Source organism: Gavia stellata, chromosome 25, assembly GCF_030936135.1.
Source record: "Gavia stellata isolate bGavSte3 chromosome 25, bGavSte3.hap2, whole genome shotgun sequence".
Taxonomy (NCBI): domain Eukaryota; kingdom Metazoa; phylum Chordata; class Aves; order Gaviiformes; family Gaviidae; genus Gavia; species Gavia stellata.
The window spans coordinates 2,719,802-2,733,780 of NC_082618.1; the positions used below are offsets into that span (position 1 = coordinate 2,719,802).

General features: G+C 51.0%; 1 protein-coding gene across 2 annotated transcripts in view; it reads right to left on the reverse strand.

Annotated features, from left to right (window-relative positions):
• The window catches only part of AUTS2 (activator of transcription and developmental regulator AUTS2), a 796,238-nt gene extending 785,046 nt beyond the window's left edge, over window positions 1–11,192 (reverse strand). For both annotated transcript variants that reach the window (XM_059829181.1, XM_059829180.1), the window contains exon 1: window positions 10,899–11,192. In XM_059829181.1, the coding sequence (XP_059685164.1) occupies window positions 10,899–11,192 (294 nt within the window). The remainder of the gene's footprint in view (window positions 1–10,898) is intronic.
• Window positions 11,193–13,979: the final 2,787 nt, after the last annotated feature.

The window sequence follows — 13,979 nt, forward strand, 5'->3', positions numbered from 1 at the left end:
ACCAAATCCACAAAAGGTAAGACTTTTCATACCCGGGGAGGAGGAGCTGGAGGTACCAGCATCAGCTGTTTGACAGAAAACCCTAATCACCAGCCGTGGGGGTTATACACAAGCCACGTGAGGACCTATTTCCATCCCTGGGGCTTTTAAAGGAATGCAGGTTATCTGGGGTGCAAGTTTCTCAAAACCAAGGCTGGTACTTCCATTCACAGGCCTGGAACTAACAAAGCAAAGAATTCCCTTCCTGCTCCACACCAATAGCCTATTTTACATCAGTAGTTTGCAGACTATTTCTAAGAACCCCAAGAGCATTTATTCAGAGAGCGAACCTACGGACTGCAGGCTTAAATTCACTATACAGGTGTCCACAACTCCACTGGAAAAATTTTAGGCTTCTGCAAATTGAAACAAGTTGAAAAATACTACTGGATAGAATTGCTAAGATACTTTATAGCCATTTCGCAGACTCAGTAATGATTTACATTGAATTGTGCCAGTGTATCTGAAACGTATAAATTTTAGGAGAAGTTTCCTTACTGGTAATCCCAATCACCTGCAGCGTGACAGAACCAAAATCTGTTGTTACAGGGCAGTTTTCAAAAGCATGTAACGGAGCTCAAATGCTACAGAAAGTCAGTTTCAAGGACTCTGTAGTCCTCCAGAGTTTCGAGAGTCAGGCCAGATGCGAAGCGGTCCAGCTCTTTTCTAAGGGAAGGGTCCCGCTGTAAAGAGTATTATTCTCCAGCAGTCACTGCTCTGTATTTCTTCTTGCTCCTTTCCCACCCCTCCGTATCATTTAGCCCGCTCCCATCACGAAGCACCAGTGACACCAAATTAATAAATTCTACCATCGCTACAAACCTGAACAGGGCTAGGTCAAAGATGAAATAGTTGGGTTTTTCACAACCGCACATCCAAGGAAATCTGCCAATGTCTTTTTATCTGCCTATCTGGCAGACTGCCCCAGACAACTCATACGTAAGTGACAGCGTACAGGTGTATTAGTTTAGAGTTTGCCTTTAATCTAGAGGTGTCAATTTGCTTCTGTTTTAATTACATCCATCTTGATATGTTATTACAACCTCATGAAACTTCTTCATTATGTGAATGGCTATAAATACATACACATGACAAACAGTTGTTATAAATTTTCTGGTTCAGCAGCGGAGGCACAATATCTTAGCCCACACATCATGTACATTTAAAGTTTCAGTGCTCCCTCTCCTCTTTCTCCTCCCTCCCCTTTCCCTTCCTTCTCTTCTCTTTCATCCAACACCAAGACATTTTTTTCCCCTATATTTAATGGATCCTCTAAAATTCCTTCACTAGTAGCAGCATTCTGATACAAATACTATCAGCTTACAGAGCCGTTCCAGCACATGTGTGTCCTTCTGGACTGCGCCTCTGTGAGAACGTCTGTTTGCCATTAGGCAAATAGAAGGAGATTGCACTGAGGTCTTATAAACATGCAAAGATCCACTTTTGTAGCTACATAATTCACCGAGTTTTTCAACACACATTCTGAGGTTGAAAACTTGGCAAATCCATCTACCAGATGTATCTTTCTGATCCCAGAACTCATTAAAATTTACTTTTTTTCTTTTTTTTTTTCAAGTCCAGCAGACTCAGCTGTTGAGCCACATTAATTGCATTTTTATTATTTTTTTCCATAGTTAAAATGACTAATGCTAGAAGAGTCACTGCCTACAAGCACAATAGCCAGCCAGTAAAAATTACTAGGACTTTTAATCGTTCAGTAATATCCAAATCACACAAAATAGACAGAGGCAATTTGGTCCCCTCAAAACAGACGGTTTTCATTTTCAGTATTTATTTTGAATTTTCTTTAAGGGAAGAAAAGAGAGGAGAAAAGACAGAATTTCACACCAAAAGATTCCATTCAAAGGTCAAAGCGCCCTTGACGTGCATTAAAACCCACAACACTAACAGAGTTACAACATAAATCGTCCCCAACAGCAGCACTTCTTCGCTTGCCTTCTTACCACACAGACTCCTCGGAGGTCAAAACTACTTTCGCTGCCTCAGCCCTCCATCAGTGCCCGCTCCGATGGATGTCACACCAAGCCTGGCCGTTCAACACATCTGGCCACCTCTGGAGCAAGTTGGAGAGCGTGCGTCACCCAGCTCCTGCAACAGCGGCACCTCCCAGCTCCTTGCCCTGGGACTTCTGGAAGCTGGGGACCAGGTATCAGCTTCTGGAGGACCCTTGAAGGACACTCATGGCACCCTCTAGAGACACACAGTGCTAAGCACCTGGACGTGCAGAAGCCAAGACGAAGGTGACAAAAGTGGTCAGGAGCCAGGTGAGCGACAGAGCCTACAGCCCCCCGGTTGGACAACCCCATTTCGTAGCAACGAGCCGGGTCATTTGGCCACCTCTCCTCCATTCCCACCATCCGTGTAAGAAGAGGTCTCAAAAAAAATGAAGCAGATTCTCAGACTGAGAGGTCTCAGGTCACTTAGGACTTCCAGAGTGAAAATAAATAAAAATCAATGCCTTGAGCAATTATCACCGTGTTTGTAACTCCTGTAAGCCTCAGCAATAGGAAATGGTGTGCGAGCAGCAAAATGTGGGCTGTCAAAACTCGCCAGGAGGGAGACGTTACACCGCACGCATTTCGTACCCAGGGCCACCGCTCTCCCATGCCTGAGAGCCACCCACGTGTGGTCCAGGAGAAGTCGGTGGCAAGCGCTTCTGTCTCACTGGTTTCTCTTCACGGGCAAAGAAATGAAAATGCCTTTACTATACCAGGAGGGTGAGTTAGCAGCAGCTGTAAGGACGCTCCAGAGCAACCTGCAAGCTGGGTCACCCCAAGCCCCGAGGGTGGGTCGCGTGGGACACGGTAACCTGTACCTGCACGTAGGGAAAAAGGTGATAGTGGCTGACAGGTAAGAGGGTATCTGCACCAGATGTTATCACTGTTACATGCTCTCCTCTAAAAAACTGTCCCGCTCATAGTCAGCCCACCAGGGAGCAAGGCTTCCCACAACCTTCCCTGAATTTGGTTCTGGATCTGACCACTGTTTGATTGCACGGGAGTGCGAAACATCTTTTAAAGTCTGATACAACTCCGTTACAATTACTGTGCAACACAAGGAGTACCTCTGCAGAACTTCAGCCACCTAGAAGTTAATCTAACCTAGAACCTCCTGCTGCCTACCCCTACCTACACCTCTCCGACCGAGGTGTGCACTGCCGTCCCGCAGCACCCACAAACCTGCCCCAGATGGTTTCATTCAAATGATGCTCAGCACAGGGCATGTCTCAAAGGCTGAAGATGTCTGCTTGTCTTCATGAGCTCATCCAACAAAGGACAAGCCCGGGTTTGTGGGTGGGGAAGACGGGTTGGTGGTGGTTTTATTCCCAAACCAGTAAGTCCCCTCTGCTACCAAATAAAAGTACAAAAAGAGGCAATTTATAAAAGCACTGATTCTAGAGGAGAAGCAACTTCCACTTTGGGAAGCCGGCAAACACATGTGAGACAGAGTAAAGGGCGACCGTTTCTGGAGAGAACACCAAACTGATCTGCTGCGTGGCTGCAGCGTGACTACTCCTATTTGGACTCAGGATATTAATCATATCAGTCATATGTGCATCAGCCAGCATTACACAACCTAAAGTTCAGACAGCCAGGAACTTGGGCGCATCAGATATCAATACACCTCCACACATCTCCCGTGTCTTTGTCTCAGGACATTTTAAAACCAGTAGGACCAAGATGCACACCAAGTAAATCCACGTGGAGCATATGTCACGCAACGTGATCAAATCAAACCTGATAGGCAAAACCTCACAAACAGAACACTACGTGTGGTGCCAAGGAATAATCCGCTTCTTTTGCTGACTTCTATACCACCACTCCTGCAGAGAGGAGGACAGAACCAAAACTCCTTCCTGTAATATTTACCAGACTAAAGATTTACCCTTCTGGTTAAAACCTTCTCTCTCCCCATGTCAGTGTGTGAACTTCAGCAGTAGTGTTGCCAAGATACAAGGAGAAAAATCTCAAGATATTAAGGTAACGCACTATTTAAAGGCAAATAGTACAGCAGAGCTGAGCTGGGGATCTGACAAATTGCCACTGCACGTTCTGCTGTAACAGCAAAACAAATCCCTACCTGCATTAGCCATTTCTCGTTACTTGCAAAGTGGATTTTCATATCCATTTTACAACAAAGGAGTTTAGAGGACTACGCTGTTCTGAAGTGGTCTTCACCATGGCTTGGCGTCGAGTCAAAATGACAACAAACTGACTATACAAAAAATGCATGCAGCTGGTAATTTGTGGCACATACCGAGCCAAACCCCAACGAGAACACAGATACTGAAATGATAAATCATAAGGACGATGTACAAGAACACAGAGAAATGTTGGAAGCAATTTCCCCTGGCAGAACCAAGGCGATGTTGCCTCAGCAAAGCACTGCAGCTCCAGTAAAGGAAAACTGAGAGTTAAACGTTTCCACATTTCAGCCCACAACTTCCTAACTCCATTACCCTTTTATTAATTGCATTTGAGACTTCACTAAACTTGAGCTTGGGCTATTTTTAAAACCTATCTGACTCAACTTATTGTTGCTCAGAACAAAGATTAAACTTCTAATTTAGCTGCAGATAATTACAAGGCTGCAGGTCAGACCCCCGGTGTAATGTGGCAGGGTCTTCCAGTCAAACTGATAGAAACAGTCCTTAAAAAAAATAAAAAATAGTAGCAGAGACGGGGGGGGCGGGGGAGGAACAGGGGGCCATCTCACTGAGTGAAGAATCATTCTGCCTTTCTCCCAGCTGAAGAGTTACCGGGTTTAATGACTTTTTAAGTGGGGACAGATTTTGTTGAGTATTCCCCCTCGGTACTGACGGCAGGGCTCTCGCCAACGAGCACTTACGTACGCAGCAATGGATCTTACCTGAAACTTCCACGTTCGGTAACAACATCCCCCTCTAGTTCTCGGTGTTCCCATCCAGTCCCTGGTATTTCTCTATTGATCTCAGTGTTGTAACTCAATCTTTCAATTACTCAGCCCCTTGATGTCTTTCTGCTGAATTTTTTTTTGCCTTTCCCCAGTGATCATTTTCCTTCCAAGTTCCTGATCCTTTACCCTTATAAAATAAATCTGTTTCTTTACACTCCCTCATCCCAGCAGAGGTCCCAGATATTTAATGAGAAAGGGCTTACGTTCTCCCCCAAATAGCAGAAAAAAAAAGATGCCAAGAGAAAAAAGGATAAGGGTGTCTTTTGTCCTATTGATACGTGGCACAATTCCCATTAATGTTAATCTTCAAGAGCCGGGCCAGTGGAGACCACTTGAATCACATTTATCTAAAGAACTTGTCCTCAGAGTTTGAACTCCTCCTTCTCCAAGTCAAGGCCATTGTGCCTCCTACTATCACCTATGGGAATGGCAAAAATCTCCACCTTCATTACACTGTTACCTTCAGGCGTTTAAAAGAATATTTCTGCCACAACCACAACTCTCAGTCATTATCTTGCCCAAAGAGACAGCTTCAGCTCTACAAGAGGTCAGTGGGAGTTGTGGATATCCAGCCTCCCCGAAAAGTATCAGGCTTTTAAAAGTAATTTTAGAGTATTTAAGAAGTATTCAGGTGCCCAAATTATAGCAACACAGGTTTCACAAATTGCCCAAGAGGTTCCTTCAGTGGAATATGCATCCTGCTGTGTTCAGTCCTGCCGTCAGTTTGGGTTGCTCTTTTTTCAGTTCTGGTCGCTGAGGGTTTTCATCAAGAGATTCACTTGCCCTGTCAAGGTTATCTCGAAATTTGATCTCGGGTCAATTTACTGTTTCCTCTAAATACACAGTGAAAATAATAAGCTCATCGCTTCGTGTGATATCCCAGTGTCACACAAAACCTAACGCCACTCACCGTCCGCAGATATCTTCATTTAGTTACTCGCTTCTTTTCTCTGCTGGGCTAAATCTGCAGACTTGCATGTGCAAACAGAGACCAGGACAAACACCTAAGCATCTAAGCAGTCAATAAACACAAGAAGGGCTACCAAGATTTGCTGACAGCACTGAACAAACACCTGATGTTATGATGCTGCTGCAGTAAGGCATGAAGATCAAATTCCTTTTGAAATCTGAAGGGATGGAGACAAGGCAGAACAAACTTGCTTGAAATCTCAGAGAATTTAAGTAAACAGGCTAATCAGGCCAGCTAAAAGGCTGGTGAGACAAGAATGATTTGGGGAGGAAAACCACGCTGCAAGCCAGTCATTCTGGTGTCCAGCTCAAAGCTTCTGCTGTCACGCAGCCAAGCTATTTCTATTTTCAGTGGGCCGTGCCTAGTGATCGCACAACGGTTATTAAAGCAAATTCCTGCATTCAGCTGCATACGCAGAGCTACACTGTCAGTGCACACAGACGCACAACTGAGACCATCGTATCTTCAAAACCTTCCTGTTGCTTCCACATTTTGTTTGTCTAACAGTAGTGTCTCTGTTTTAAAGCCCGCATCAGCTGTTAAGCTTTACTCCATCTAGTCTTACACTATGTTATCTGTCCAATATGTAGAACTGCCGTAGCTAACATCTGGCTAAATCACACAAACTCGGTGGAACAATTGCTTAAAAATTATTTACACTAGGTGGATGGAATCATCTGACACAGAATTTGAAGCTCATTAAACAGCTCCTTGACAAATATTTGTCAGCATCTCTCATTTGCAATTAATTATATTGGGCTTTACCTGACGATAATTTAGCATGGTCTCAAAACAGACTAATGCCTGCATGCTGAACAGAAATTAGCCCAGCAAACGCACGGCGAGAAATTGTGCTGGTTTTATGAAACAAGAATCCCCATTTAAAGGCAAGTCCCCCCCTTCCCGCCCCACACCACCTCTAGCTGTGCTTTATAAATATCTGGGTCCCATTTCAGGCTTGTCAGACCAACTGCCTGAGTTGAAGCTAAGCAAACATCCACAGAAAAACCTCATTACCTTACTCAGTGTTCAGAAAACCTGAAACCAACTGCTTACTCCATAGGGATGGTCGGAGCTGACTCAGGAAACATCAAGTACTTCCCAGGCTTTAAGCTATCTTAACATTCAGGTCAGATTTCATTTCTCATCACGGTAAACCATCTTCACCACGGCACGTCAACAGCCATGTCACGTCGGTCTCCTGCCCGAAGTCCCACGTGCCAGCGGGTAGGAGGGAGACAAACATCTCAGCGAAACCTCACCTCGCCAGAGAGCTCCGCAGAAACCTCCTCGCCAGCACTGCCAGAGCACGTCATGGAGAAAGTCACTCCAAAGGACTGATTTATCACATCTCGAAAAACGCCCTTTCCCTGTCAAACTGGTGCCTAAAACGCCCACCTGGGTTTGAAGAACCTCACGCTATTACTGTTGGTAACAAACACACCAGCGGTGCAGCACGGGCTACACCAAGCTGGGGAAAGCGGTCGGCTTGACAAGACACCCGGCACACTAACACGGGTGCTGAGCGTCTGCACCTTTCTCTTTGTACAGGCTGAAAGATTTTGGGAGGTCAGGGAAGTGATGTGTGAGTAACCGCTCTGGAGTAAACCGCAGAGCTTGCTGCTGTCAGTCCCAGCAAGGCCACTCACGGGAGGATCTGGTGAACCCGATCAAATTGTAGGACCACATCTCAGCTGCTTAAACACAAAGTGCAGGTCTCTGAAGGTCAGAGCTTCAAGATACTGCCCAGCACAGGACACAGTCCTGCAGAGAACACCGCTACACCAGAGTCTAGCGAGGCCAGGCAAGGATCAGCCCGGCCACATCTGCGATAACACTGGATTTGCTCGACTGTCACTGCAAGTGGAAAAAAATAGAAAAATCAACAATGAGAACCCGCTCTCTTCATTCAACTACCTCTTCCCCTCTACTCCCCACACAAACATTAGAGAGATCAAGGTACGGGCTGCCATAAACCCAGAGACTGATAACTAGAAGCAGATGGCCTCTATTTCTACACCAAACAATTTACACTTGAGAAGCATGAGAAGGCTACTGATACCTGGACAGAAAAGCAGCTCTGAGAGTGGGAGCTGGTTAAAAAGATAATTTTGCTTCAAGGCATGGGAACTTTTATCAACCGTAACAGAGAGAGATGACTCCTCCTGAAGCTGCAGCACCCATGTCCCCCCGCCAACTAGGAGCCTCACGCCATCAGGTATTTTGCACAATGTGGGCTTTTTCAGCCACCCCAACACAAAGCATTTCGTAAAGGGCAGGGAAAAGGAAGCTACGTGGAAGTCCTTGTTTGCAACTTTATACACAGCATTCATAAGAAGATCCTGGGACGACACCCTGCATCCACCCAACTCACACAGCTACTGCTGCAGAGATGTCCCCATCGGCAGCGAGCTCAGCCGTGTCCCTCCGCAGTGGCTATCCCCTCCGAGGCGAGCCACCACCTGCCTGCTTCCCCTCTTCTGGGCCGCGGGTTTAGACCTTCCAGCGGTGAGTATGTTCTGCCCTTTGGGCCTCGCTGTTTTTCACATCAAGCAGACAAAACACCCTCTGTCTCCGCGCACTTTCAGCTGCGCTAAGCCTGAGAAAAGGCTGAAGTTCAAGCACAAAGCCCGGGCTGGGGCAGGCTTGTCACGTGCTGGGCACAAAAGTCTTCTGGAACCTGGGGAGAAACCTCCACAGCCTCCAACGAGCCGGGGGCAGACCCAAAGCATGAGATGTATAAATACCAGGGCACCTCTCCATGGCACCCAAGGCTTCTTGTCTCAACTCAAGTACGTTACCACCGAAACATCCCACCGATGCTGAGATATCTCACTCCACCAGGCACTCACAACCTCCTCACCCACACTAAAATCACAGTAAAAACTCCAGGCCGCTACACGCAACGCGCACAGTAATTCCCGCCACGTTGGGCTTCTGCCTTAGACACCTTCATCTCCCTCTGATCCTCAGAAACAACTTTTTCAACAGACATACCAAGCTGCAGGAAAAAGCACCTAACAATGATTTTGTGACATTATTTCTCAACGCAGCATGAAATCGTTAGGTCAAAATGTGCCACCTATCACATGAACATTAAAAGTATGTCAAGTCTCAGTGTGTGAGCTATTGTTTTATCTGAATGTGATATTAGCTGGCAGAACTAGGTAATGTTTCTGCGCTCCTTTTTAGTGGTATGGGCTTACGACAGGATGCAAGTAGTAGCCATTCTTGGCTTCGCAAAGAGAAAAGAGCACAGCAATTATTTTCAAGTGGAAAATAAACAAAGAAGAAGTGAAAGAGAATAAAGACATTTTCTAAAACGTCCTACCAAGTTCTGACCATAAAACTTGCTCTTCAATTCCCCTCCAAAAAAGACTATGGCCAAATTCTTGAGTCCGTATTCCCATAAATCCCCTAACGACATGAACTGGGGCTTTGTTTGAAGAAGAACAGAATTTTGTCCAAAAAATAAGCATGCAAATCTCACTCTTGCCGACAAACACGTATTCACCCTCCTTCTCTCTCTGGTTTCAGCAGGGCACTCGTGGAGGGGCTCACCAGGTGAGAAATGGTGGTAAAATCGAGTCTCCTCGTTACCTCGCCATTTGTTCGTTATTGCTCACACGAGTCTAACACCAACCATGTGAAGGTTTGTTGGAGTGAAGAAATCCTCCCTTCAATTACACCAGAGCAAGTTCTCTTGGAGGCATTAGTCTGGACGGACACAGGTGTAACCAAGGACCAAATCCGGCTCCGAATCAAAAAAAAAAAAAGAAACAGAACCCAAAAAACCCCTGAAAACGCCACTAAGTATTCCTGGCTAAATATTTAAACAGCTTAAGAGCTACAGATTTTTTTGTTAAACAATCAGCTTCATCTCCGCATTTATTTTGACAGTTCATAACCGTTCCAGTTGTGACTCCAGCGCACGTAAACCCAAATAAATCTGCTTTTCACCACGGCAAACTTCTCCGGAGCAGAAGTTATAAACAACAAAGCCCTTCAAACAAACGGGCCGGAGCTCCCCTTGCACGGCTGAATCTCCACCACGACCCAGGCCGGGCTGACAGCGGTTCCACGGTCGTGGGTGGGTGGGTGGTGGGTACACGGAGCGGGGGGCCGAGGCCGGGCCGGGAGGAGGGAGGCGCCGCCCGGGAAGCCCCCCTACGGGGGGCTTCCCGGGCGGCGCCTCCCTCCTCCCGGCCCGGCCTCGGCTTGCCTGCCCGCCTTCCTTCAGCATTTTGGGGGGGGGGAGACAGGACTGGTGCCCCCCGTGGAGTGGGAAGCCGCGCCGCCCACCGCGGGGCCCACTCGTGACAGGCCGGCAGGGAGCGCGGGCGCGGCAGGACGGGCGCCCCCCACCCATCAGCAGCACCACCAGCGATCGGCGAGACCGAGAGAAGAAACACACACACATACACACACCCCCCCCATACACACACACCCGCGGCCCACGCCGCCCCGCGGACACGAGTGGGCGGCCCCGCCGGGACACCGCGGCGCGAGAAAAGTTTGATCCGTGGGAGGGAAGGGGAGGGGAGGGGAAGGGAAGCGCCGCCGGCAGCCCCGCGTGGGGAGCGCGCACAACTCCCCGCTCGCCTGCCCCGGGGGGCGCGGGGGGTCGCCCCGGTCCCCGCCGCCGCCGCCGCGTCGGAGCCCCCCGCCGCCCGCCGTGAGCGGCGCGCCGCGCTGCAGGTGTCGGCGGCAGGAAGGGAGAAGGGAGGGGAGCGGGGCACCCCGGGGAAGGGGAAGGGCCGGCGGGACCGCCCCCGCGGGCACCCCCGGCGGCGCCGGCCCGGGGAGGGGGGGGGGGAAGGGGCGGGGGGGGAAGGGGCGGGGGGGGGGGGGGGGTGTCCGGGTCGGCGTTGCGGGGTCTCCCCCGCCGCTGCCCCCACACAATGAGTCGCACACAAAGCGCCGCCGCTCCTACCTCCAGCGCCTCGAAAGTGACGAAGCTGGACATCGCGAAACCGTCGATAATGTCCTCTTCGGCCGAGGAGGACTCCCGCCGCTTCCTCCGGGGGGGCCGCGGCCGGGACGGCGGCGGGGGCCCATTGTCTTCCTTCTCCGAGCCCGAGGAGGAGAGCGCCGCGGCGGCCCCGGGGCCGGCGGCCCCGCCGGCGGCAGAGCCGCGCCGCCCGCCTTTGGCTCGCCGCTCCCGGTCGCGCTGGGACCGCGATCGCCGCTTCTTCCGAAGCCCGTTGCATCGCGCCGGGCCATCCATGTCTCTCGCCGGCTCTCCCTCTCGCTCTCGTCCCCCCCCGCCCCACCGCAGCCACAAATCCGGCTCCCCCGGCGGAATAACGGGGGAGGGAGGGAGGGAGAGAGGGAAGGAGAAAGGGAGGGAGGAGAGGACAGCAAGGGGGTGGGGGGGGATGAAAGAATCCGAGTGCGGTTCCACCACCACCAGCAGCAAGCACCAAATGTAAGAGATTCCTATAAGCGAGCCAAGGAAAGTAATGGCTGATCTCAGGTCGCCTTTGTAAAAAAAAAAAAAAAAAAAAAAAAAAAAAGGCGAGAGAGAGAGAGAAAGAAAAAAAAAAGCCTCACCAAGCAGGCAATAAATCAGAATAGCGGAATGCTTTGATCGAGGGGCTGGGAGGGCGAGGATCTCCGAAAGAGAGGAAAAAAAGCAGAAAAGAAGGGGAGGAAATAAAGAAAGAAGGAGAGGGACTCGCTGGAAGGAGGGAGCTGAGAGTATTTCCTTGCACAGAATTTATTTTCTTTCTTCCTTTCCTCCCCAACTAAAAGAAGTTCCAGGGGGGGGGAAAAATCTCTCTCTACACGTATGGCTGTACGGAGCTCTCTGTGTGCGTGTGCAGGGAAGGGTGCAGCCTTCCCCTCCCCACGAACACGCACTCCTCTCCCCCTCCTCCTTTATCTCCCTGGATCAAACACAATAATAATAATAACGATGCATCCAGATGCAATTTTCTCAGGCACCGGCCAGGGGTGGACTCGGGAGTGGAGATCGGATCCCAGCCCGGCCCCTCCAGAAACAAAACCAAACAATAAAAGAAAAAAAACAAGGGGGGGGGGGGGGGGGAAGGGAAGGGGAAAAAAAATAAGAGCCCCGAAACACGCCCACCCACCCCAGCTATTAATACGGATCAATCATGGCAAATTCATCGGAGTAATTGTGGCCAGGAGGGGGGTGCTGGTGGTGGTGACAATAGATCCGAGCGCGGAGGAGGCTGCCCCCTCCCAAAACCGGCAACCACAACAACAATAATCATAAAAAATACAGCGGCGGTGCCGAGCCTCAGATACGCTCCAGCGGGGACGGCACCGGCGGGCGCTCCTGCTCCCGACGCCGCCTCCTCGCCCCCCCCCCCGGGGAGCAGGGCGCAGCCGCCGGCCCCCCCCCGGCCTGGCGGAGCGCAGCCGCCGCCGAGCCCCAGCGGCCGCGCAGCCGGCGCGGGGCGGATGGCGGTGCTGGCCCCCAGCGGCCGCCCGGCCCCGCGCCCGCGCCGGTCACGTGGCTGCCGCCCCGCCCGCTCCCCGCCGCGTGAAATGCGGCGCCCCGGCCGCGCGAAATAAGTCGCGGGCATGCGCGCAGGGCCTGCGCACTCGGCGGCGGGCGGGTGGGCGGCCCGCGCTACCCACCGCCCGCCGCCCCTTCCCTTTGGCGGCTGCTCGCTTCCCGCCCGGCCCGGCCCGCTGCCCTCGCCTGCCTCACGCCCAGCTTCCCCCGCAGCCTCCCCGCCTCATCTCCTCAACTTTCTCCTCAGTTTTGGCCGTCCCGTCGTTCCCCCATCCCCACGCTGGCTCTCACGGCCAGCCCGTCTCCCCTCACGGCCCCGTTCCCTGAGGGCTCGGACCTACCTCAGGTGCTCGTTCCCCACCGCCTCAGCTGCCGCTGGGTGCTGCGCCTGCCCCTGCTCAGCCTTGTGCGTCCAGGGCTGCCTTCTGCCCAGGGACATGGTGGGCTTCCACCCTGCTGCTGCCGCCCCGCGAGGGGAACCCGCACACCTCTGCCCGGGGAGACCCCGGCTGTGGCCACCGCCAGGGCAACACCCCAACATGGCAGCCGCCGCACAGGGGGAGGCTCTGCAGGCAGAACAACCCGGGTCTTCCCCCAGCCACAGGCTGCTGGATGGGGCTTGGCCACCTGCAGCTCACCTGCCCTTCCTGTGTGGTGTGTGGCCATTCGCCTTCCTCACCCTCGGCTTTCTTCCCTCTCCTCTTCAGGCCTCCCATCTCAGTTGGGGCAGGGGGGGCTATGTTAGGTTAGGTCGCCCATGTCACCTCAGGACCAAAAGGACCGTGGAACTAACAAATTTACTTCTTGAGCTTGTTCTTACGGTCACTCCTCTTACCTGGTGCTTCTGTCTTCTGCCCGGGGGAACTGTTCGAGGGAACAGGCGTGCAAGGAGAACGGTGTGTGAAGCTGTTCGGTCCTGCTTTGGGGGGGAAAGCTTGAGGAGCAGGGACCTGGGAGGATTAGGAGATTTGCTAGGAAGGAAAAAGGATAGTGGAGGAGCAAGGAACAAGGTAGGGAAGAGAACCAAACCTGTGGAGTCTTAATGGTCAGGATGGAGAAGAGGGGGTCTGGAAGCACAGCATTGGTTTTCCTGTCTACCAGATGACCAGGCTATTGCCCAGTTTGAAATATATTAGGGGAGGTTGGGGGGAAAAGAAGAGAAAGGGAATCATTTAACATTCCATCTCTAGAAGAACCTTGTCTTGGAGTACACAATCTGCCTCTTGCTGCCTCCTGTAAGCTGCTAATCATTTCTCCTTTCAGATACCAAGAAGGGTCACAGCAAAGGGAACGAACAGGGGCTGAGAGCGTCAGTGTGTATTTTTCCAACCATTTCTCTCTAGGCTGCTCTGACTCTCAGGGGATGTTGCTCTGCTTGATTGTATAATACGTTGTTTACTCTGTACCCTAACACTTAGGCCACTGATCAAGTAATATGCTTAATATATTTTCTACGAGCATTAAGCGATTACATGAAATACTGAGAATCAGACACACCCTCTCTACCCAGAAGGCAAATGACATCTT